The sequence below is a fragment of the Colossoma macropomum genome, unplaced genomic scaffold, assembly GCF_904425465.1.
Source record: "Colossoma macropomum unplaced genomic scaffold, Colossoma_macropomum, whole genome shotgun sequence".
Lineage (NCBI taxonomy): Eukaryota > Metazoa > Chordata > Actinopteri > Characiformes > Serrasalmidae > Colossoma > Colossoma macropomum.
Window position 1 is genome coordinate 6,848,069 of NW_023494788.1, and position 24,704 is coordinate 6,872,772.

General features: G+C 40.7%; 1 protein-coding gene across 2 annotated transcripts; it reads left to right on the forward strand.

The window, feature by feature from the left end:
- Window positions 1–3,174: 3,174 nt before the first annotated feature.
- On the forward strand, window positions 3,175–21,909 carry ca5a (carbonic anhydrase Va). Of its 2 annotated transcripts, none has more exons than XM_036568173.1 (7): window positions 3,175–3,455; window positions 8,369–8,566; window positions 10,631–10,749; window positions 16,959–17,054; window positions 17,427–17,489; window positions 18,866–19,024; window positions 21,465–21,909. In XM_036568173.1, the coding sequence occupies exons 1-7, from the start codon at window positions 3,308–3,310 to the stop codon at window positions 21,624–21,626; spliced, it is 945 nt and encodes a 314-aa protein (XP_036424066.1). In that variant the 5' UTR covers window positions 3,175–3,307; the 3' UTR covers window positions 21,627–21,909. The 2 variants fall into 2 exon arrangements, with proteins under 2 accessions (XP_036424066.1, XP_036424068.1); XM_036568175.1 differs by lacking the exon at window positions 3,175–3,455 and adding an exon at window positions 8,084–8,217.
- The last annotated feature ends 2,795 nt before the right edge of the window (window positions 21,910–24,704 follow it).

Below are 24,704 nucleotides of genomic sequence, written 5' to 3' on the forward strand. Positions count from 1 at the left end.
AAAACCTTGAGTTCGAAATAGAACGATTTCATGCTTAAATGGTTCCTTGCATGTTGAAATGGTTACTCGGTTGCATTTCGGTTCTTCGTGGGTACTTCAGTTAAAAAAAAAAAGTTCTGTGTAGAACCAAGAACACTGAATGGTTCTATTTAGAATGATGAGTTCTGTGTATAACCATTCATGCTTACCTGGTTCTTTGCATGGTGAAATGCTTACTCAGAATGACGGAGAATGTGTTTATGGTCCTATATAGAACCTTTTTGAAAATGGTTCTGTATAGCACCAAAAAGCGTTCAGCTATTTGTTACACTCTTAAAACAGTGGTTCTTTAAGGGTTCTTTAGTAAAGACAATGGTTCTATATAGAACCATGAACACTCAAAGAACCCTTTGCAGGATTAAAGGGTACTTTATCGCGAAAGGGTTCTTCAGATCGATACAGAATGTGTTGATTATGGTTCTATATAGAACCTTCTGAGAAGAGTTCTGCTGTTCTTGTGATACAAGCTTGTAGCAACAGAAGAGCCCTTTCTGGTGCTGTTAACCATTTAAGCATGAAATGAAATTGTTCTATATAGAACTTTTGCCTTTATTACAGAACCCTTGAAGAACCATCATTTTAAGAGTACTTTTTCTTAAATAGTGACCCTTCAGACAGTGGAACTCGGTGGTTTTCTGTGTTTTTGTGTTTCCTCTGCTCTGTCTGAGCTCAGGAAGAGTTGACAAGTACTTGATTGGGTCAGTAGGACGAGATGAGCAGAGCGGAGGGTCTTTAGGACCAGGACTGAGAACACAAATGATTGCGTAAGCAGAAACGCCCCTCAGAGGAGGCAGCTGATTGGATGGCGCTCTCCGGGCCCCCTTCCCCTCCCCCACTGCAAGCCTAACGTTCTGTTTAAAGCTTCAAATTGAAATGCTGATCGACTGATACGTCAAATTGTCCAAGATATAGGAAGATATTTCAGTTGTTGTCGGTTTGTATGGTTTTCGGCTTTATTCGCGCTCCAAACGGGTCACTCCTCAGTGAGCATCATCACTTTGCTGGTGGTTTTTTACCCCCTAAACGCCATTTTGTGTACAATCAAATTAGACAACACTACTGAGAAATAAACAGGTCGTTAAACCTTAAAGCCCACATTACATTTTCAGTGCAAAGTAAGAAAACAAAACTCGACGTTTCGGTGCATGTTTAGGGCCGCGTTCCAATATGCGCATTTGTGCCCTAACTAGAGCCCTAGGGTAGAAGTAGAACTGTAGCTTTGTAAAATCACAGCTTTAAGGATTCCTGTTAAAGGGAAATTACAGCTGTTTTAAGAATTATCAGCTTAATTAATTGGTTAAGATGTAAACAGAGTCAGAGTCAGTTTCAGTGTGAAACGCTCAGGGTCTAGAGAAACTTACTGAGTCCGAACTGTTCACAGTGGTGGTGATAGGAACCAGACGTCCACCTCTACAAGCTCCCTCACAGAAAGTTATTACACGAAATGGTCATGAATACACTGCCTGATGACTGAGACACTGCTTTACCAAAGATTTGGCTTAAAAGATATTTTTAAAATCCAGTCAGGGTGGAGTGATATATGCAAGGTGCTATGAGGTAAAATAGTCCCCTAAAGATTTTTTTTTTCCAGATTTTCCACTATTTTACCATCATCAACATTCCATATAAACTCAGAAGACTCGTGTAGGTTCACTGGTGGTTTTGGAGAGTAAATAAAATATCTATATTTGTGTTGTAATCATGGCGACCCCTGGTTCCTATCACCACCACTGTAAAGACATCTGAACCATTTCACTGAAAAATGAAGAACTGAAAATGCAAAAAAGAAATATTTCTGAATTTGTGTTAATGGGTTCGCAGCATTGTATCTATTATCTGTGATCCATTAACCCTCAGGTTCCCATATCTTGTCCTGGAGGACTCTGTGTGCTGAACATTTAAGTCTTTTTCCTGTTTCTAACACGCCCACTTCAAGTCATAAAGGGCTTGTTATTGAGCTGATTAGTTTGGACAGTGGAGTTGGGAGCAGGGAAGCACTGAAATGTGCAGTACAGGGGATCCTCCAGGACCAGGCTTGGGAAATACTGCACTAACCTAACATTTCCCAAACTTTAAGGCCCCCTTTCTGGATGGTACGTGTCCACAAAGCCCCCCAAAGTCATTACTCTCACTTAATGACCATGTCTTACGACAACACTGTTTTTCTCACTATTGCTGAACTGCGCATAGACCCTCGGCCCTGTTATATGACATTACGACTCATATGACTCAACAAGTGGGCGAAGTGTGGCTGTGAGTTGCGATTGACTTGCATGTTTAATTTTAATATTGTTTAAAAACATCTACCATTTTGAACACGTTTCATGTTTTAGATATGGCCAAATCAGATTCAAGCTTGTTAAGTGGAGACACAACCTGTGAGATTTTCTGCGGCCCCTTTATTTGCCCCAGTTTGGAGAACCACTTTAAACAACATGTACTTGTGTAAACTGCTGTGTGGCCCAATATCTCTCTCTCTCTCTCTCTCTCTCTCTCTCTCTCTCTCTCTCTCTATAAACACAGGAACCAGTACCTTACCCATGATCTCCGGCAGAAGGAACCCAGACAGTTCTCTCTGGAGGGAACCATGGCTAGGAGAACAGGGTTCCACTCCAAGAACTCAATTTTAGAAATTTTAAACCATCCAGAATTCAAAGCGAGGCAAGTTTACTTACTAGCACCTTTCATACTCTGCGGCCATTCAAAGTGCTTTCCAAATGAGAAAATACAAAGATAATTCAAATTTAATTTAAAAAGATGTCGAAGAATAGAAATTAACAACATGATTAAAACATGCTTCCGAACAATATATTAAAAAAAAGGAAATTAAACATTAAATTAAAGGTCAAATTAAAAATTAAACTAGGTTAGTAAAGTGCCGTTACAGTAGAGTAGTGCAGTCGAGCTAACAGTGTTTTAATAAACTGAAAGCTGCTCAAATAGGATCGTTTCTAATGAAGGCCAAACTTGTAAACACTAGCTAGGCATTCTATTAAGAGCACATGCCCGCATATTGGAACGCGGCCTCCCCTGAAGTTTGACTCCGCCTCGTTTTTCACTTTCCACCAATCACGGAACGGAGGCAGCGACGCGTCATACATCACAGGCAATACCGAGCCTCGATTGCGTTGAGTAACAGCTGGGCGTGTTGGTGTAAATATCCGTTAAAGTCAGCGTGCAGGACCGAACACGACAGTCGCTCAGAGACGCTACCCGTGTGTTTTGTGAACTCAGTTTACTTTCGGGAACGCTCGTTTTTACCGCAGTGATGGTGATCTTAGCCGCGGTTGTAGCTCCGCTCGGCCGGCAGCTCCAGCGCAGCCTCGCCGGACGGATCCGATGGCACCAGCAGCAGCTGCAGCCCGCTCGGAGATGCAGCCTGACCGCCTGCTCCAGCAAATACGCCCTCTCCCAGCGTAAGCTGCACCACCACATTACTGCACTGTGCACTTTAAAATAGTCAGGTCACTCGCTGTAAATGAGAAATTCGTATTCGCCAGCTTTTCATTCGAATTTTCCGTTCCACCTTAAATGGCGCGGCAGTGTAAGCGGCAGCGCTGTAGCTGTTTACATGCTCCACAATGGAAGTGCTGCACCGTTTAAGGTGGAACGGAGAATTCGAAAAAAGAAGCGAACTACTGCCTCGTAATTTTGCCATCCTTTAAAAAAATGAGCAATAATGTGACAGAAAAGCTGTTTATTCCGGAGTTTACACCTATAGTTGTAGTTATTTGACTAATAACGTGAAAAAGCTTCACTTGGCCCAACTTCACCTGCTCTGAACTGTCCAGAGGAGGAAAACATGTGCATATCAGACATTATACACGGATATAGTTACAGATGTATATGCAGATTAACTGAAAGATAAGACTGTCTGCAGTGACTGTACACATTTTTATTAGAAATGTTCATTGAAGGTGCTGAACAAGATACGAGGCTGAAGTTGGCTTCCTATTTTCCCCGTTCCACCTTAAATGGTGCAGCGGGTACAGTCTGCCGCCTCGCCAAAATAGAGCTGCTGCACCATTTAAGGTGGAACGGGAAAATTCGAAGGAGAAGCCAACAGCTTCGTGAACAAGATATGTAGCTACCCTGAAAGTGAAGTTTGAGTTGAAACTACTTTTGGTTTACAGACTTAGTGACTTTAAAAGTCTTAATTATCTATATATATATATATATATATATATATATATATATATATATATATATATATATATAAAAGCAAAACACCCTACACTGAAGTTTAATTTCCCACAATAATAATCAATAATAATGACAAGGATGAGGATATGACTGACAGTGAGCATCCTGTGCACGTTTGGAGTCAAATTCCTGAATGAATATGTTCTTAAAATGATGAAATATCTATATTTTTAGCTTTATTAAGGCATGAAAGGCATGAAAACCTTATCACCCAGCAGTAACGTTGAAGGGGAACTCCACCAATGTTTCAAAATCTATGCATAATTAAATGGTTAACAAGTCAACAGACTCATTCAGGGTGGTTTGGTGTGAAACGCTTGGTCCTAGAGAAACTCTGAGTCAGAACTGTTCACAGTGGTGGTGATAGGAACCAGACGTCCACCTCTAAAAGCTCCCTCACAGAAGGTTATTACATAAAGTGCTTATGAATGCACTGCCTCATGTCTGAGACATTGTTTTACAACAGTTTTGTGACAAAATTTTGGTCTAAAATGTATTTTAATCAGTTCATTCTTATCCATTCATAGTGGAGGGGTACATGAAGCGTGTTCCAAGGCTAAATAGTCTCCAAAGAAAACTTATTTTATCAGATTGACCATTATTTTACCATCAAACATGGCTGTATTTGTGGTGTAGACATGGCGACCCCTGGCTTAGTTTCTCTACAGTGAACCATTTCACATCAAACCTCTCTGAATGACTTTGTTTACATCCCAACCGCAGAATTATACAGAAATTTTGAAAAATTGGTGGAGTTCCCCTTTAACCTGAGTCTGTGGCCTTTATTGACCTTTCAGAAAACGATGCTAGTGAGAGGAGTTAGCTGAGCTAGCGCTGCTAGCTGCACCATAACAGAAGTTATTAATCTAATCCTTAAAAAAAAAATAGGATAGGTTTGATGTATTTGGCAAAGGACTAAATTAAGTTATCTAGAACACTCAGGCTTAAAGTTCAGGCTGCGTTTTGTGGTCAGATGTGATTGAAATGGTGGGGTTCTGTGTTTTTGCACACTTCCTCCTCTGTGACAGGAGCCCAGATGGCTGTGTGTTCAAAAAAAAAAAAGAAGATATTCTATATAGCACCAAAAAGGGTTCTGCTATTGTTACAATGTCAAGTCTTTTCAATAAGGTTCTATATAGAACCATATGTAACACATTCCCCATCAATCTGAAGAACCGTTTCACCATCCAAAGAAGCATTTAAGCATGAAATGGTTATTTTTCTTTATTGAACTTGTGAATCAAAATAAAACCATTCCTTTTACCAGAAAACCCTTGAAGAACCATCTTTTTTAAGTGTTCAAGGTAAAAATCTGATTTAATGTTGTTTAAATCAGCTCCTAAATTGAGAAATAGCACCATAACTGTCAGACTAATACCCGTTGATGTCATTAATGGTTGCTGTCCAACAACTAAAATTGGTATGAATTGGAACGAGGCCACAGAACTTGTTCTGATTGGTCTAAAATGCTAAAATGTTGCCTTGGTTTTGTAATTTAGCCCTGTTAGCTGTGCCCTAGATGAATATGTAACAGTGCCCGTTTGAGTTTTAATGATCATATGTAATTTTCATACTTTTATGTACCATCAAATGTGGGTTTTCTGTTGTTTTGTGAAAACAATCAGTAAGTTTTTATGAAAAAAAGAGTAGATTTAGTGCGATAAACGTTATTTAAAGTGATAAAATGATTAAAAATGGTGGAAAACTCACTTTTGAGCCACATGGCTTGAAGTATTTGAAATGCCTTTTAAGATTTAAGTGTATCCAAAAATGCTGTGTATCCTTTCATAACATTTTGGCTGTAATGAGTTTTGCAAAGCCGACGTATAACAGAAAAAAAACACATTTTTATTTCTCTAATAAAGGTGGTATTAATCATATAGCATCGATGTTTCTTATATGTGTGAAGCCCACCCCCAATAATATCATATAAAGGAAGTAAACTCTTGAAAGGGGTCTATAATGCGCTTGGACTGATTCAGAAATGGACACCTGCATGTTGTGGGTTATGTAATCATGTAACGCCTGTTTTTTTCTGTATGATTCCATAAATCATTTACCTTAAACCACCTGCATTTACTTTGAATAATTTTGAATAGTTATAGGACTCGCCCTGCTGAAGAAGAACACTCTGTCTTGTTTATGGTTTCCACAGAATTACCTGCAGCGCTGAATCAACTCTTACAGTGTTGGACACTCAGTGTTTCATTTATGTCTGCCTTTATATGATAATTAAACTCTTTTTTGCTGTCCATGCACTGGTCACCTCTAGAGCTGATGTCTGGTATTTCCAAACACTGTGCATTACCTAATACATCCAAAATGAACCGGTGAGCACAGATAACATGTTTAGCAGCTCACAAAGCTGTTGAAATGTCAACATTGCGATTGCAGATGCATTGTGTGCCGAGTCTGGAGTGACGTTGGAAGTAAAGATTAAAGCAAATTCCACGGACCTTATCAGATTATTCAACACAGAGACGTCCATATCTGGCGTTTAGTTTAATGATTTGGTTTAAATGATAACTCTGATAATCGTCTGATGTGTGTGGGTATTTTTACGTTTTGGTGAAGCACTAATCCTGTGCTGAACTCCTCGTCAGATGACTGAACATTCTTGTGTGTGAACTGTGTGGAAAGTTCATCTTTCCCTCCCAGTTTTGTTGGGTTGAAGGATTTATGTCGATGTGGTTTTAGCACCACAACAAAAATGCTGTTTCATTTTCAAGCCAGAGGGTTAGGAGGGAAAAACTGTGTGGTACGTTACTTTTTAGAGTTATTTTTCAGTTTTATTTTTATGTAAATATATAGGAGACCTCATGTTCACTTAAAGGGAAATTCCAGAAAATTTTCAAAACTTTTGCACAAGCCAGTCATTGAGATGTAAACAGAGACATTCAGAGTGGGTTGGTGTGAAATGGTTCGGACGTCTTTACAGTGGTGGTGATAGGAACCAGGGGTCGCCATGACTACAACACTGATATAGACATTTTATTTACTATCCAAAACCACCAGTGAACCCACACGAGTCGCCTGAGTTTATATATGGAATGTTGATGTTGGTAAAATAGTGGAAAATCTGGAAAAAAAGCCTTGAAACACCCTGCATGTGTCCGTCCATCATGAATGTATGTGAAAAAATATGGTTTCAGCCAAAAGCTTATCCCAAAACTATAATAAAACAGTGTCTCCGGCATCAGGCAGCGCATTAATAGCCATTTTATGTAGTAATTTTCTGTGAGGGAGCTTTTAGAGGTGGACGTCTGGTTCCTGTCACCACCACTGTGAACAGTTCTGACCATAAGTTCTTTTAGAGTGGAGCGTTTCACACCAAACCACTCTGAATTCCTTTGTTGACAACTTATTGATTTAATTATGCAGAAATTTAGTAACGTTGGTGAAGTTCCCCTTTAAGGTCATGACTTCTACTTCATTTGAAACGGTTTAAAGCAATTACAGCACCAACTCGAGACCAGCAGACTCATAAAATCTCTTCCTGGTCACATTCCTGACCGCTTACATTCAGCTCTTTTGCAAACTCGCATGCTGAGCAGCACATGTGACTTTCTAATCATAGCGTTTATAAAGGAGTTTCTCAAAATGTAGGTTTTCTTCAGCGTGCAGCGCTGCAGCTCGTTGTCTCAGGGAGTGCAGTCTTCCAAAGAAAAGTTCATTCATTACTGGGATTAAAGCCAGACGGATCGTGTTCCTGCTGGGAAAGCAAGCAGCTTTTATTCCAGCACATTCCGAATGGCACGGTTTCCTCTGCTTTTCTGTTATTTGCTGGGTTCCTCTGAGTCACAGAAGGAAGCGGTTCCTTTAGGTCTGATTCCATTGGTAGATTCTGACATCGTGACCAAGTTTTATTACTCACTTCGTGGCAGCTTGAATCGAACGGAAAAGCTCTCTCAGTGCTTTATTACACTGTAATAATGTGTAGCAACGCGTGTGAAGCGGCGGAATGGATTAAGAAAAGTAGGTCGAGGTTTTTTTTGTGTTTTTTATCTTTTTTCTTACTGGTATAGAATCACACTCCTCCTGTAAAGGGTGCAGTTTCTCAGCTCAGATGTGGCCTCTTGCTCCTGCTGTTATCTTGGCTGTTTAATGACCTGGACTTTGTTTTCAGTGCACCCAATGTGGCAGGAGCCTCTGGCCGTCCCGGGCGGAGATCGCCAGTCGCCCATCGACATCTCTGTACGGAAAAGCTTGTTTGACCCGCAGCTTAAGCCGCTCGTCATGAAGTACGACCCCAGGACCTGCCAGCAGATCTGGAACAACGGCTACTCTTTCCTCGTAGAGTACGATGACACCACGGACAAGTCCAGTAAGAGATACTTGATTCAAAGGGCAGTTCCACCAATGTTTCAAAATTGGTTAGTTTAGTGATAGAGATGTGAGTAAAGTCATTCAGAGTGGTTTGGTGTGAAATGGTTCACTGTAGAGGACTCTACACACTCGGACTGTCTTTACAGTGGTGGTGATAGGAACCAGGGGTCGCGATGACCAGCGAAGGTCAACGAGTTTTATATATAATCTTTATAATGATGAAATAGTAGTGGGGGACACTTTTGCCTCACAACACCCTGCATGTACCCCTCCATCATTCATAGATTTACATTTAAGGCCAAACTCTTCTCAAAACTATCATAAAACAACGTCTCAGGCAGCAGGCAGTGAATTCATAACCATTTCCTGTAGTAACTTTCTGTGAGGGAGCTTTTAGAGGTGGACGTCTGGTTCCTATCACCACCACTGTGAACAATTCTGACTCTGTAAGTTTCTCTAGAACAGAGCGTTTCACACCAAACCACTCTGAATGACTCTGTTTACGTCTTAACCCTTTAAATATGTGGAAATTTTGAAAAATTGATGGAATTCCCCTTTAAATTGAAAGCCACCCCTTTTACTGATCTAAACTGATTAAAACTGATTTAATTGCACTGACCATTCATTAAGACTTTGAATACTGTGTGAATATTTTGTCTTTAGACCCATATTTTACATTTTTGCTCGCATTTTACTAATTTTAGTCACTTTATGTCGTCTGTGTGCTTTAATGTGTGAAGAACAGCAGTGAGTCATTTTTACATGACCTCATTTTCCAGCCTCTCTTCATCCCTCTGAATTAAACAGGCTGTTTCTGTTTCTGTGCCTTTAAGAGTGATTTGTGGAAATGAGCTCAGCTTTACCCAAAAGAATAATCCCACTGAGCGCTGCAGGCCGTTATATGTGAACGTGTTCATGGCTGGAACATCACAGCCATTCTGAAACAACACTCTTAAAAACGTCACAAGAGGTTCTTTGAGTGATGTACTTTTGGTTCCCTGGAGAACCGTGTTTGAAGAAGGGATCTGTGAGCGTAAAGAACCTTTTAAAGGTTTAGAGAATCGTCACGTAATGAAACAGTTCTGTACCAGTTTAAGGGTTCTTCCTAGAAGCTTTGCTTTGCATTATGGGGAGGTTCTTTAAGCTTTGAAGAAGGTTCCTCAGACTTGCACCTCATGTACAAAACTGGTTCTCTGAATTGTTCTCATAAGAAACCAAAAGTAGCAAAGACCCCTTTGTGTCACGATATGCTTATCATTATTGTGATAAATATTGTAATAAGTGTCCCAATAAGGCTCTCTGAGTATATTGTGTATCACAAGAACCTTTTTGAAAAGTGTTCTGTATAGCACCAAAAAAAGGGTTCTTCTATCATTACGACAACAAGCTTTTTACAATAAAAGAACCTTTTTTGGTGTTACATAGAACCCTTTTAATAAGGTTCTATATAGAAACATTTACAGCACATCCTCCATCAATCCGAACAGCCGTTTCAAGATACAGAGAACTCTTTAAGTATGAAAAGGGTTCTTTGAGCATTTACGGTTCTATATAGAGCTGTTTTCTTTACTAAAGAACCCTTGAAGAACCATCTTTTTGAGTGTGTAGCATTGTCTTAGGCTTTAATTGGGGAAGTTTGAGCTAATGAAGCAGAGCTTGAACTGGCAGTCTGGCACACTACGCTCAGTGTTCAAGCCTCAAGTCTGAAGAAGTGGTTGTGCTGGTCTTCTTGGCAAAATAAAAGTCCTGGGGAGTTAGCTTATAGAAAATAATAGCATTTAAATCTCAATCAGAGTATTGGTAAGAAAAATCAGTTAGATATTTTAGTTATCAATTAGATATTTTCCTCAAATTGTTGATCAGGTTCTGACTTATTTCATTTCTCTGAGGTTTGATATTATGATGCATATTGTGTGTTGTGAAAATGCCTTGAAGTATTGTGATGGCATATTTTCGCTACCACTAACACGGTGTGGACACATAATATTGACATACGAAAACTCCTTTATTTATTTTTAATATTAAAATGTTATTTTTCCTTTTCTAACTTGTTTTGTGTTAGCGCTGCATGGTGGTCCGCTGGAGGATCAGTTCAGACTGTGCCAGTTCCATTTCCACTGGGGGGAGAATAACGCCTGGGGGTCTGAACACACGGTGGACCGTCTCCTCTACCCCGCTGAGGTACTTGCACAGCAGTCTGTACTGAGAGATTGTTATGAATCACTGAATAAGAAACAGATCAATTTAATTTTACACTAAAAAAAAGTGCAGCACTCAATTAGAGGTCTGCGCGGGACTGTTTTTTCAGTCCTGCTTCTGTCCTCTCCCCCAAAATTTCATCCCGCTCCCCCAAAAATCTGAATCATTTGTTCCGCTCCCGCCCGCAACCGAAATGTTTTGGCCCACGCAGTTCTGTCACGGTGAACTAACATCCAATATCTGACACAGTCTAATCACAAACACATTATCCATCAGCTCACTGTGAGTAACTTCACCAAACACCGTTTATACTCAGTAAACACAGAGCAGGAATCAAACCGCAGAGCGGTTATTTTTCAGGCTGAAGGCTCCGCGTCTCTGTAAGCTACGAGAATTTGTGTGCTGTTCAGGTGATCGGTTGCCTTGCGGCTCTTTAGATTGATTTCATTCATTTTAACTGTTTAATTGTTTGTATATATGATTTAGTGATCATTCTGCTTAATTTAGGCTGTCATTCATTTGTGGGATTTCTCTATATGCATGCTTTGTCCTGCTCCCGCCTGCAGTGAGCTGGTTACCCACCCGCTCCCATGCACAGCACTGAAAATTAGTGCAGAAAGAAAATTAGGCAGGAATCCGTGGGAGTGCAGACCTCGACATTAAATTGTCTTGGTTTAAATGTGTGCATTAATTTCCACAAAAAGAAAATGACAAACACAATTACTGCGAAAAGTAATTAAAAGACAAAACTGTGCTGATGTAATCTATTTGAAATATGTGTGGAAATAGACCTGTGCTGGTAACGCAGTTAACAGTTGTTTGGGCGCCCCTGGGCTAATTTTATGTGTTGTTGAGTAAATATAAGAGAGAAAATATAAGAGAACACATCCTCTACAGAGAACACACGTTTCATTACCGCCGCCCCCCCAAAAAAAAACAGCATAGAAACTGTGCACTAAAATTTGTCACATTCGACTTACTTTCACTTAGAAAATCACCACATTATGTAATTTGAGGCTGTTTTTTGCTAACTTTTTCATACAACGATGTTCAGGAAAACAAGTGGAAAATAAACACAGTAAACCGTTAAACCATATCAGGGGGTGCTGAAGTTTATTCTTTAAAAAAAATGATTAAATATTATAATGGCAACACGTTTTCATCTGTTAATGTTATTAGGATCCCTGACACGTGGAGACGCAGAGGACTGGGGGGGTTTAAATTGCGGTATATTAGTTTTTACTTTCAAGTGGTAACTTGATTAAGCGTCACTGGGCACAGGCCTGTGTGGAAATGGTTCGCGCGTTTGAAGTACACTCACTTCCTTTTTTCAATGTATTGTAGGAAATGAAAGCACAGTTATTTAACATTTTCATAAACAAATAAAAGGACCCATGTGCAGCATTTCCTGTTCTGTAAGCCTGGTTTAATAGCACTGCCACGTCCTATTGTTTCTCTGCTCTTGAGTGACGATATGACAGACAGAAAATGACCTTCTGCTTCCTCGTAGAATAAAATAACTCCCAAGTCTGTCATAACACACGGCAGGCACACCGTTTTGTTTTTTTCACAATTTCTATTTAATTCATTGATTCAGATGTAAACAGAGACATTCAGAGTGGTTTGGTGTGAAATGGTTCAGATGTCTTTACAGTGGTGGTGATAGGAACCAGGGGTCGCCATGACTACAACACAAATATAGACGTTTTATTTAATATCCAAAACCACCAGTGAACCAACACGAGTCTTCTGAGTTTATATAAGCAATATTGAAGATGGTAAAATAGTAGACAGTCTGAAACAATAAGTTTTCTTCAGGCCTGTATAAAACATGTTTTTTAGGTTAAAATATTCTCAAATCTATCATAAAACAGTGTCTCAGTCATCAGGCAGTGAATTCATAACCATTTCATGTAACGACTTTCTGTGAGGCAGCTTTTAGAGGTGGATGCCTGGTTCCTTTCACCACCACTGTGAACAATTCTTACCCGAGCATTTTACACCAAACCACTCAGAATGACTTAACACTTTAAGGCTTTAGCCACGCAGAAATAAAAAAATTGGTGGAATTCCCCTTTAAATTGTGAGTTAAGTGAAAGCAATTGTTAAGGGAGTCAGGTTATGTATGTTTCTGAGTTAAAACACAAAAACATTTTAACAGCATGTAATTTAGACACATAAACAGTGATGTTTCCATGGAGAGCTGACCTGTCCACACTCCGCCCTCAGATGTGGTCTTTCATAACCGCTTTTGTTAAACTAGGCAAAATTATGAATGAATAAAGAACATGACTGTACTAAATATCTGGGCCATTAAACGCTGGTTACTCCTGACCTGTGGCCACTGGCAGACAGTCTGACTGCTAATAATGTCAGCGTATCTTACGTCACTATCACACGCGGGTGACAGTGTTGCAACGCCAGCCGCGTGTGGAACAGAGGGCAGAGGCTGGGCGGATAGGAAACGCCTCTGGTTCTGAAGTAGAGCGTTCCTGGTGAAATGTTTTGGCCTTCAGTCCTGCGTGTGCAAGTTCTGGCAACGTCTGTGATAACAGTACACCTCCCAGAGCTGTGGCATGACTCGTTCAACTTACTCAGTTACATCAGCTACTCAGAGGGAACGTTTTCAGTGGATTTGTACTTTCTTGAGTGATTTCAAATGAAAAAATAGAAAAAAACCTGCGCCAAAATTTTACCCGTGGAAGTTTTTCAGCTGAAAATTGGTCTAAAGTGGTGCTGTTTTCATCTGAAAGTAAAAAGGGCAGAAATTGTTGGCCTGAAAAAGCAAAAGATTAAACAGGACTACAATAATGTGTTGAAATTGAACACTTAACATCCATCCATCCATTATCTAAACCGCTTATCCTTCTGGGTCGCGGTGGGGTGCTGGAGCCTATCCCAGCTGTCATTGGGCGGAAGGCAGGATACACCCTGGACAGGTCGCCAGTCCATCGCAGGGCAGACAGACAGACAGACATACACATTCACACACTCACTCACACCTAGGGGCAGTTTAGCATGTCCAACTGGCCTGACTGCATGTTTTTGGACTGTGGGAGGAAACCGGAGTACCCGGAGGAAACCCACGCAGACACGGGGAGAACAGGCAAACTCCACACAGAAAGGACCCTGGCGCCTGGCCAGGAACCGAACCCAGGCCCTTCTTGATGTGAGGCGACAGTGCTACCCACTGCGCCACCGTGCCGCCCTTAACACTTAACAAATAATCTGAATTTTAAAGACGAAATAGTGGTTAAAAAACACTTTCTTCTCTTTGTTCTCGTGCGCTGGTCAGCACAGGTGTGTTAAAACAGCAGCAGCAGATCAACAGTGAAACACACACACTGTTTAATGTGCTTTTTAACTTGCATTAAAAAAATAATTAATGAAGTTCTTTAATGGAAATAACATAAAAAATACAGAGTAACTCAATATCTGTCGGTATCTGATGGAACTTTTCTGCTTCTGGTTTTGAAAGTTGTTACTGCAAACAAGTGCGTTTGTTAGATCCAGCTAAAGTTTCTTCTGACAAACACTAAAGCCATTTGTGCAGCTTGCTTGCCCATAGCGGCCTCTGCTGGAGAAACTTCAGATGGCTAGGCAGGAGTTCCAAAGCCCTCAGGCTTTACATATTTAAAAAAGAGTTTTCCATCACTAAAGCTAAAGAATTATGCTGAAAATCAGCTTTAGATGCCTTTGGGAAGCCATAAAGTGTTATATTTTCATAATTTCATAGCTTTTAATATTTAATATTATTTATAAAGCTGTTTAAAATTGGTCCTCTGATTCTGTCAGGTTCCTTTCCTCGCGTGGCGATTATTGCCTTTGAAGCATCGTCAGCACTGTTCATTCAAAAAGCGTAAAAAAAAAAGCCAAATCATAAATAAAAGAATCTCTTCTTTCAGTTTCTGATTTTGTTTTCCGGCTGAGCGCGTCCTGAATTTCGGTTTCGTTTTGTTTGGGTGCATCACTAATGATACCCATATGTCTACTCAAATTAGTTCCTCGTTAGCGTTTGGTTCCGAATTCTCCATTTTGGGTTTATTACACTCTCTTGTGTCGTTTCAGCTGCTCTCACTTTGGAGCTTTAGCATTTAATTTTAGACCAAAAGAATAAAAAAGAGAACACGAGTTCCTATAGGGACAGGGGTGCCAGACTTTTCTCTTGGGGGAGGGCAAAGGGCAATTTTTGTGGAGTGCCAAAAACAATACACTATACTTTATATGTACACTATACTATTCTTTATACTACAACTATATATTTTGTTGCTTAAATACTTCAGAAATAAATCTGTAAAAAAAAAGTTCAGTCTTAGTTGGTTTTGCACTTTCTGCTTCTCATACGATGCCAAGTTAACCCCAAATACACACATACAGGGGAGTTTTTAGACCTCACACTTTTAACCCAAGTTGGTTTGTGCTACTTTTACTTTTACACAAGTCATTAAATCAGTGAATCACTGTTAGTGATCATGACTTTAGGCTAGTCTACACTTCTCTGACAAGCTCGTGCACGTCTGTTATGCAACCAAGACCTGTTTGTGTGTCTGTGTATTTGCAGAGAGAGAGAGAGAGAGAGAGAGAGAGAGAGAGAGAGAGATTGGTTTTCAGTACTGTTATGTTCTTTTGTGTAGCTTTTTTGGTCTTGTTCTTAGATCAATAGGCCCCAGTAAGGTTGAATAGATGTGCTTGTGTGAGCCAAGAGAGCTGCTGCCAGAGGAATGCTGGTCACTCAGAGCGTCTTTAGTTCTGCTCTGGTGTTGCGACAGTAATGTAGTGAGTTCTAGAAGCTGTCTGACCTACTGTTATCTACAAACAAGGACAACAATACAATAGTGGCACTCAGAGGACTAAATTTAGTATGATAACATGTTATTTGTCATGTTATGTAATATTCTATATCTCAGTATTGCATCACTCAGACTCATCAGTGTGACGGACACCGGACAGCGTCCTTTTTTGTGGTTCCGACCAGGAAAAAAAAACTCCTCCCACCTGATACATCATCAGAAGGCAGTTTTCCTGGTCTTTAAATCAGTAAATCTCACTCTCTGGACTGTTGTGAGCATCTTTACAACTGATGTAGTTGTCAGTGTTGAACCGTGATTGTTCAAGTTAGGCCTTCAGCTTTTTGCCCTTAATGTCAAAACTAAACACGAATGAGCAGAAAAGGCCTGTATGGTATCGCTAGTTTCTACTAGCACCCCTATTAGATTTTAGTATTGTGTTAACGCTAAGCTAACAGCAATTCACATGATTTTTTTTGGCTGTTCCAGATTAAACACACACACACACACACACATCATCTAAACCGCTTATCCTTCTGGGTTGCAGTGGAGCACTGGAGCCTATGCCCAGATTAAACACAAACATTCAAAACTTGGAAAAGACATTCCAGGTTTTATTTGAAGTTACTTGTAACAGACCTGAGCTTGAATGTTTCAGTGTTACAGCGAGCTGCTGCCGCCGCTGTTTTCCATTCCTAACAACGAACCGAAACCTGCTTAGACTACGACTCGTATTCAGTCAGTAACGTATCTAGAACTTCCAGAAGGACTAGAGTGATGTTTTCTTTTCACCCAATGTAAATCAGAAACGGGATTGAATTCTCTATCGCGTCCTGATTATGTTGGTTGTTAATGTAATGTGTAAGGCCTTCTGTCCAGTTCCTGAAGTGCTATCCAATAGGGGAGCTTGCTTGACTTTATGCGACTAGATGCCACCTGATTGGACAGTTTTCCACTGGCCGTTTCAAGAATTCAACAGATTTGATTCCAACCGAAAGTGAACAGTGAAATAAGAGTATTACTACAGTACTTGCAGATGTAGATAAAAGCCTGATGATTCTATTATATAAAAATGAGCTGAATATTACAGACATGTATTTATTTACTTGTATTTTTTTTTTTGCACAAAAACATTTAGGCCTTATCTGAAGGCCTAGAACTTCCTAAGGCTTCCCGACTGGTTGCAGTGGCTATTCTTTTCCCTTTGGCCAGGGTGGGGTGTCCTTTCAGAGCCTGGGTTAGCCTGGGTTAATAGATAACAGTGTCATACAGTGTCAGAAAAAACATAACCAAGTCTTTTAGAGATTACAGAACACCTCCTTATGGTTCGAGACGTGTAATGTTTTAGGTATGCCGTTAGCCCAGTGTGTGATTAACCTGATGTGCCCCCTGCTTTGCCTCCAGCTCCACTTGGTGCACTGGAACTCTGAAAAGTACAGCCTGTTTGAGGAGGCAGTAATGGAGGACAATGGCCTGGCTGTTATTGGAGTCTTCTTGAAGGTACTGCCTCTGCAATCCTGTCCTTAAAACCACCCATATGCGTCATTTCTTGTTTTATAAGCCAGTTTTATTGCTGTCATGTCAAGTTGTTTCACTGCTCTTGTGACGAGGGACAATAGACAGAAAATTACTTCCTGCTTCCCTGTAGAAACAAAACACCTCACTTGATTTGTGTCTTGGCCATTGTGTAACATTCTGCACTTCTACATTTAAATAGCTTTTGTTTCATTAAGCGTTTTTGGTGAATCTTCTTCAAAATACATCCAAAACACTGTATTTCTTTGCCAGTGTTTTTAATTAGCTTTAATTATGTTTTATTGTAATCCTGTTCATTTGCTGCTTGAGCTGATGATTGTTTATGTTCCATGCCAGGTTGGAAAAAGACACGAGGGTCTGCAGAAGTTAGTGGACGCTTTACCTGCCGTCAGACACAAGGTGGGTACTACAGGGAACGGCAGCTTTTATAAAACACTGTGGGGAGCTGTTTAATAATTCTTACTGTCAGTCTGTAAAACTACACACACTGCAGATTCATACTGGATTAAAATCACTCCACAATTATTACTGTCAGACTGTAAAACTACACACACTGCAGATTCATACTGGATTAAAATCACTCCACAATTATTACTGTCAGACTGTAAAACTACACACACTGCAGATTCATACTGGATTAAAATCACTCCACAATTATTACTGTCAGACTGTAAAACTACACACACTGCAGATTCATACTGGATTAAAATCACTCCACAATTATTACTGTCAGACTGTAAAACTACACACACTGCAGATTCATACTGGATTAAAATCGCTCCACAATTATTACTGTCAGACTGTAAAACTACACACTGCAGATTCATACTGGATTAAAATCGCTCCACAATTATTACTGTCAGACTGTAAAACTACACACACTGCAGATTCATACTGGATTAAAATCACTCCACAATTATTACTGTCAGACTGTAAAACTACACACACTGCAGATTCATACTGGATTAAAATCACTCCACAATTATTACTGTCAGACTGTAAAACTACACACACTGCAGATTCATACTGGATTAAAATCGCTCCACAATTATTACTGTCAGACTGTAAAACTACACACACTGCAGATTCATACTGGATTAAAATCACTCCACAATTATTACCGTCAGACTGTAAAACTACACACACTGCAGATTCATACTAGATTAAGTGTCTGTACTGCTTTAGAGCTGAATGAGATGGGAGAAGTCGTCTCAGGCGTGTGATAATCTGAGACAGCCTGGTAACCTGAGAAATGGAGGGCAGTGAAATGTCCTAAATACTCCCCCTCTATCTGTCCCTCACATGTACATATTACCATATTAATCTCCCTTTGGCTTGTTTTATAGGTATTTGTATATATATATATATTTTATTTTATTTTATTTATTTTACTCTATTTAATTTATTGCATACTCGTCTGATCTGTTCACCTGGGGGTCTAGTAATATATTAGATAATATGAGACATTATAGTTTTGACACAGTTTAAAAGGCAAAAATCTTTTCTCTCCTTCATTTTATTCCGTATTTTCATGGTTGTCTCTTTGAGGAATGCATGTTATTAGAACAGTGATAATCAGTCTGTCTATTATAAATATATTTTCAGAATAAAATCTAACTGTATTTGATTCAGTGTGTGTTGTGTCATAACCCCTGTGGCGGGGACAAAAAAGAACAATCTTTTTTATTATTATTAATTAACTCTCTCTCTCTGTCTTTCTCTATCTCTCTCTCTCTGTCCCCCTCACTTGCCCACCCCCTGCCCCTCCCTTTCAGGACAGTGTGGTGGAGTTCACCCGGTTCGACCCCGCTTGCCTCCTGCCAGAGAACAGTGATGACTACTGGACATATTCAGGCTCGCTGACCACGCCCCCTCTGACCGAGGCCGTCACATGGATCATCATGAAGCAGCCCATTGAAGTCAGCCACGATCAGGTAAGAACGGGATTCAGTTAACAGGAAACAGGAAAGCACAGATTTATTATTCGGTATCTGTAAATTATTCATGAGCTACAGTCATACGCAAATGTTTGAACACATCTTTTTTTTTTTGTTTTGTTTTGTTGATTTCCTAAGTGAAAGTAAGTTAACACATCTGGTACAGAGAATACACTGAAATTTGGCATTTTTCTGCAAAATTTAGTGCAAAAATTGGCAAAATATTCAACATTAATCATAAATTGTGCCAGACATTTTTCACAGGCCATCATGTTAAATTCAGTAAATAAACTGGTGCATTGAAATGTGCAGAGGTGTGCTCTCTGTGGAGGATGTGTTCACTTATTTACACTTAGAAAATCAACAAAACATGGGCGCCCAAGCTTTTGAATATGACTGTACTACGAATCTGCTCTGAAACTGATGTATGAGATGTATGAGTTCTGTAGTTATGAGAGGGAAAAAATGCAGTGTGGACCCTCATAGAGGGTCTTAGAGTTTAAAGGGTTAAAATATCCACATTGTGTGTGTAAATGATGGAAACATCACCAGTAATTTAGTGATTATCACTGAGTTACTGGTGATAAAATTGCTAGTCATCTAATTGTCTTTAATTGGTAAATTAGTGCTTCTAATTTAGGTCCAGTGATACCAGTTTTAGTACAGGGCTTCTTTCTGGCTCCTGTCTCTCCCCTCCCCCAGCTTTACTGTGTGTGTGTGTGTGTGTGTGTGTGTGTGTGTGTGTGTGTGTGTGTAATGGTCCACTGCTCTGTGCCAAAAGCAGTAGGATTCCTCTGTCAGCAACTCCCCAACTCGTATTTCAACAAGTGATATTACGCTTCATGTCATTTTGTCACTAAAGTAAATGCAGTCTGAATTCTCTTCTAGGTTAAATTTTTAGGTGAAATATCTGTTTCTTTTTCCATTTGCCCTTTAAAATCAATGCAAAACAGTCGGTATTACTGATTTTGAATCAACTTTTTTTTTAATAACCTAATTTCTCGATGCTATTGCATTGATTTTGATATGTAAAGAGTGTGATCGAAAAAAGCTAAAAATTCATAGATGTTTATTTTTGTTCGTGCCACAAACTACCATTTTGTTGAAGCACATGAATATTAGGTACCTTTCAGTTGCTTTTTATTCTTCTTCTAATGAAACAGATCGTTTCTGTTTGTGGCATTTAGCAGACGATCTTATCCAGAGCGACTAACAAAAGCGCTTTGTTGTCCACTCAGAGAATGAATCCTAGATGGAGTCCAAACTGCTCTTGAGCTCACACACCTCCAAAGTTTACAGCACCTGGTTTTCCCAGACAGGCTTCTCTGCTGACCAGTACTAGTCAGGCCTGACCCTGCTTAACTTCCGCGATTAGACGAGGTGCGGCGTTTTCAGAGTGGTGTGGCCGTAAGATCAACAATAGTCGTTTCCATAGTGATGTGAATTGCTCGCTCAGTGCATCCAACAATAGAGGAGGCATGGAGCTTCTTTTATACAGTGACAGGAAACACAGAAACTCACAGAAAGCTCCAATTCCACACGCTGATCCATTTAACTGACCAGTGTGGACGTCCACGCTCACCGTCTGCTCTGGAGGCAGATTTCAGTCAGTTAAAGGAGACAAACACAAACATGATGGATGGATCAACAAAGACACGTTAGGTTTGTTAGGGTTAATAACAATCCCTTGTTCTCTCTCTCTCTCACTCTCTCTCTTTCTCTTTCTATCTCTCTCTCTCTCTCTCTTTCTATCTCTCTCTCTCTCTCTCTTTCTATCTCTCTCTCTCCTCTCTCTCTCTCTCCCCTCATTCTGTCTCTCTCTCTCTCTCTCTCCCTCGTTCTATCTCTCTCTCTCTCTCTCTCTCTCTCTGTCTGTCTGTCTCTCTCTTTCTCTCTCTCTCCCTCGTTCTCTCTCCCCCTCGCTCTCTCTCTCTCTCTCCCTCTCTCTCTCCCCCTCATTCTGTCTCCCTCTCTCTCTCTCCCTCGTTCTATCTCTCTCTCTCTCTCTCTCTCTCTCTCTGTCTGTCTCTCTCTCTCTCTCTGTCTCTCTCCCTCGTTCTCTCTCTCTCTGTCTGTCTCTCTCTCTCTCTCCCCCCTTGTTCTCTCTCTCTCTCTCTCTCTCTCTCCCCCTCTCTCCCTCATTCTGTCTCTCTCTCTCTCTCTCTCTCTCTGTCTCTCTCTTTCTCTCTCTCTCCCTCGTTCTCTCTCCCTCTCGCTCTCTCTCTCTCTCTCTCGTTCTCTCCCCCTCGCTCTCTCATTCTCTCTCTCTCTCGTTCTCTCCCTCGTTCTCTCTCTCTCTCTCTCTCTCTCTCTCTCCCCCTCTCTCCATCTCTCCCTCGTTCTCTCTCTCTCTCTCTCTCTCTCTCTCTCTCTCCCCTCTCTCCATCTCTCCCTCGTTCCCTCTCTCTCCCTCGTTCTCTCTCTCTCTCTCTCTCAGTTGGCAGTGTTCCGCAGTTTGCTGTTCACCTCAGCAGAAGAGGAAGTTCAGAAGAGCATGATGAACAACTTCAGAGTCCAGCAGCCGCTGAAGGGCCGCACAGTCCGCTCCTCATTCGTCCCCTTCCTCCAGGATGCCCCACCGGGCGACGGGCCAAAGTGACCACCCCCTCATTCCTGGTCTTCAGCATCACCTGCTGAAGTAGGATGCTGACATCATCTCGGTCTTAACCTTGCTTATCAAAGGCCTGGCAACGTTTTTCAGAGAACCTCAACTGTTCAGACAAACCATCTCTTCAGACCTGATATGGTCGTATAGGTTTGCAGTAAAGGGAACATAAAGCTAGAGGTTAGTTAGTCATACACTTTGCACCACTTCGTATCAGCATTTGCGGTTTCTGTTAGTTGTTGACCTTCTTTGTAAAATTGCATTTTTTGGCGGAGGCTCTGAATCTGTTTCTGAAGTCCGTTCTCAATGTTGTATGTCTTCTAGGAAATGTAGGATAGTATAGAATATAGTTAGAGTTCATTCAGAAAGCACAAAGGGTTCTACTTGCAGTAGATTAGAGTCTGTTGCAGACTTGGCGAAAGGCTCCCTCTTGTGGTCAAATGGGGAACATGCTCATTCCTCCATTGACACTATACCCAATGTTTACTGTCCTACACAATTCATTTTGAACTTTAGACTACGCAGTTACTTTAACGGCTTACCTTTAAGACCAGTTAGGTTCTATAGAACTGCAATTACATCAGAAATGCTTAAGCACACAGCTGAGCTTCATAATAGAAGTTTAAAAAAACAAAATGCAGATCCTGGGAGTAGACAAATTACTGGAAACACCAGATAAAGAAAAGAGAAATGTATAGAACTGACAAAAACAAACCGTGCTTACATTTTTCAATGCTAGCACATGTTTTAAGTACCACTAAAAGTACACTAATATTTGTTGAAAAGACTTTTAAACTGTTTTAGACTGTCTGTACTAAACGAAGACATCATTCAGTAGTTGCTCGGCCTGAGTGGAGCGACGTCTGTCACAGTATCAGAAGATTTTTTCACTAGTCGTGTAAACATTGTGACTATGGAACAGTTTAAACCTCTGTGACTCCAGTTCCAGTCTAGATTGCATGCGAACTTCTCCAGTTAGGCTATTACAGAACACGTCTAACTGCATTCCAGGAGGGATGAAGCTGCTTTACAGTCCAGGTCGTTATTATTGATGTGCTTTTCTGGCACTTCCACTATTTTGTCTACTCCCTGCCTCTACGAAATAGATAGCATATACAGTATTTATATTAAATATTTGTCTTTGCAGCTGCATCAGTAGCCTCGTGGGCACGTGGTAAAGTATTAACACTTTATTTTTACTATAAGAAGCTAGTGATCTTCAAGCTTCATACGCACATTGACCAGCTGCTGGTAGAGATTATTATGCAGGGCAGTCTGGTTCCACAGTGCCTTCGCTGTCTGTAACTCCTTCATCTGTGCATTACCTTTTATATGACTTTACAACAAGTGACCATTCACCTTAACATAAACATAAGCTGTAGTGTTTAACAGTGGCGCGGTATCTTCCATAAAGCACAGGTTGGCATGGGACCTCCACTTAAAATCCAGCAGTAGAGGGCGCCAGAGCCCACAGTATTACTGTTTGGGATTACAGTGGAAGCACAACGGCAGCTGTTTTTGAGACTGAAGTGCTGCGTTTATTATTACTGGTGCAAAAACGAATAACAAAGTTGGTTAGAGCTCTACAGCTGTTCTTAAAGGAGCGGTTCAGCAAGAAATCAGATTGACTCAGTTTGCCCTGCATGCACATGATCAGCTGAGGCATGTTTGCCTCTTTAGATTCACGCTAGACGCTCATATAATAGTCTAAGATTGGCTTATTGAACACCATTACTGTTTAGCTACATTAGCCTTTTAGTTCTAACCTAAAGCAAATCAAACATGTCTTGGCTGATCTACTATGTGAGGTAAAGCAGAAAATAATGTAAATTTTATTTTTTTGTGAACTTTTCCTTTAAAATCTGACACGGTTTATGGTTTGTGGTAGTGTAATATCATCATAGTGATTTGGTAGTATTAGTGTTGTGTGTTTGAAAGAAAGGGACTACAAAAGCAGTGTGAGAATTGTGGGAAATGCGCTGTGTTTTGAGGGAAGTAGGCAGGGACGCTTGCTGGGAGATGAATACGTTTGAGAGGACAGTTGGAATGTGAGGTCGGTGTATATTTTAGGGGCCTTTCGCTGCTCGAGAGGCCACAGTCTGGAACAAAGGATCTCCCCCAGAGTAAAAACGCTGATCCCCAGCCAGTTTTTATGACCTTCGGTTCTAAAACCAGGCCGGAGGCGCTGCTCCGCGATCAGCTTTCTGGCTCCGAGTGTTCTTTGTGAGCGCAGGCCCCTGGGGTTTGGCGCCCATCTTTTCAGAAGCAGCAGCCGGACGCTGTCCTCTTTGTGGCCGGGCGGCCGTTTCTGTACACACTCGCCCCCCGCGGTGGCCTCCAGCGTGAAAGGGCCACCTGGTCCATCAGCCGCTGAGACGGAGCAGTTCTAACCAGACTGGAAAGCTGGATTATCGCTCTCTAAACACGGGGTGCCAAGTGAGAGTGGGACCTCCGAGGCTCCGCCCCACCTGCCCCAAATGGCTGGTCACTCTCTGTCTCCAGTAAGATGGAGAGACCCTCAGCAGGCTGGGGAGAGTTTTTATTTTTTTTCTTAAGAAATCTAATACACACGATTTTCCAAATGTCAGTCAGACAAGACGTTTGGTGTCTGAAGTACTTCTTCAGTTTTAGCATGAAAGTATTTAAAGGGCACAAATCATAGAAAGCAGAAAATGTTGATGTAGAATGTAAATATTGTTGAGATTTCTAAATGTATTGTTCTTTCTCCAAACTATACACTCCATACATGGAACATACGCTGCAAAAACAGCCAGTTTTGAATTTGGTATCTTTCAGATGTCACGAAAACCAGTATATTTACATATATCGGCATATTCAGCAAGTTTAGCCCCGCCCCTTCACACTGATAAGGAGTTCAGCTCTGCAGTGCTTTTTGAAGGAGGTGTAGTACAGTATAAAAAACAGCCTGTTGAATTGCAAAAGGTAAAGTAAGGTTGGAAAATGGTCACGTAAGAATGAGTTATGACCATTTCTGGTACATGAAACCTCAAAAAATGTCATAAGTGGAAAAATTACTATATATATAAATACTGAGATAATTATAAGATAATA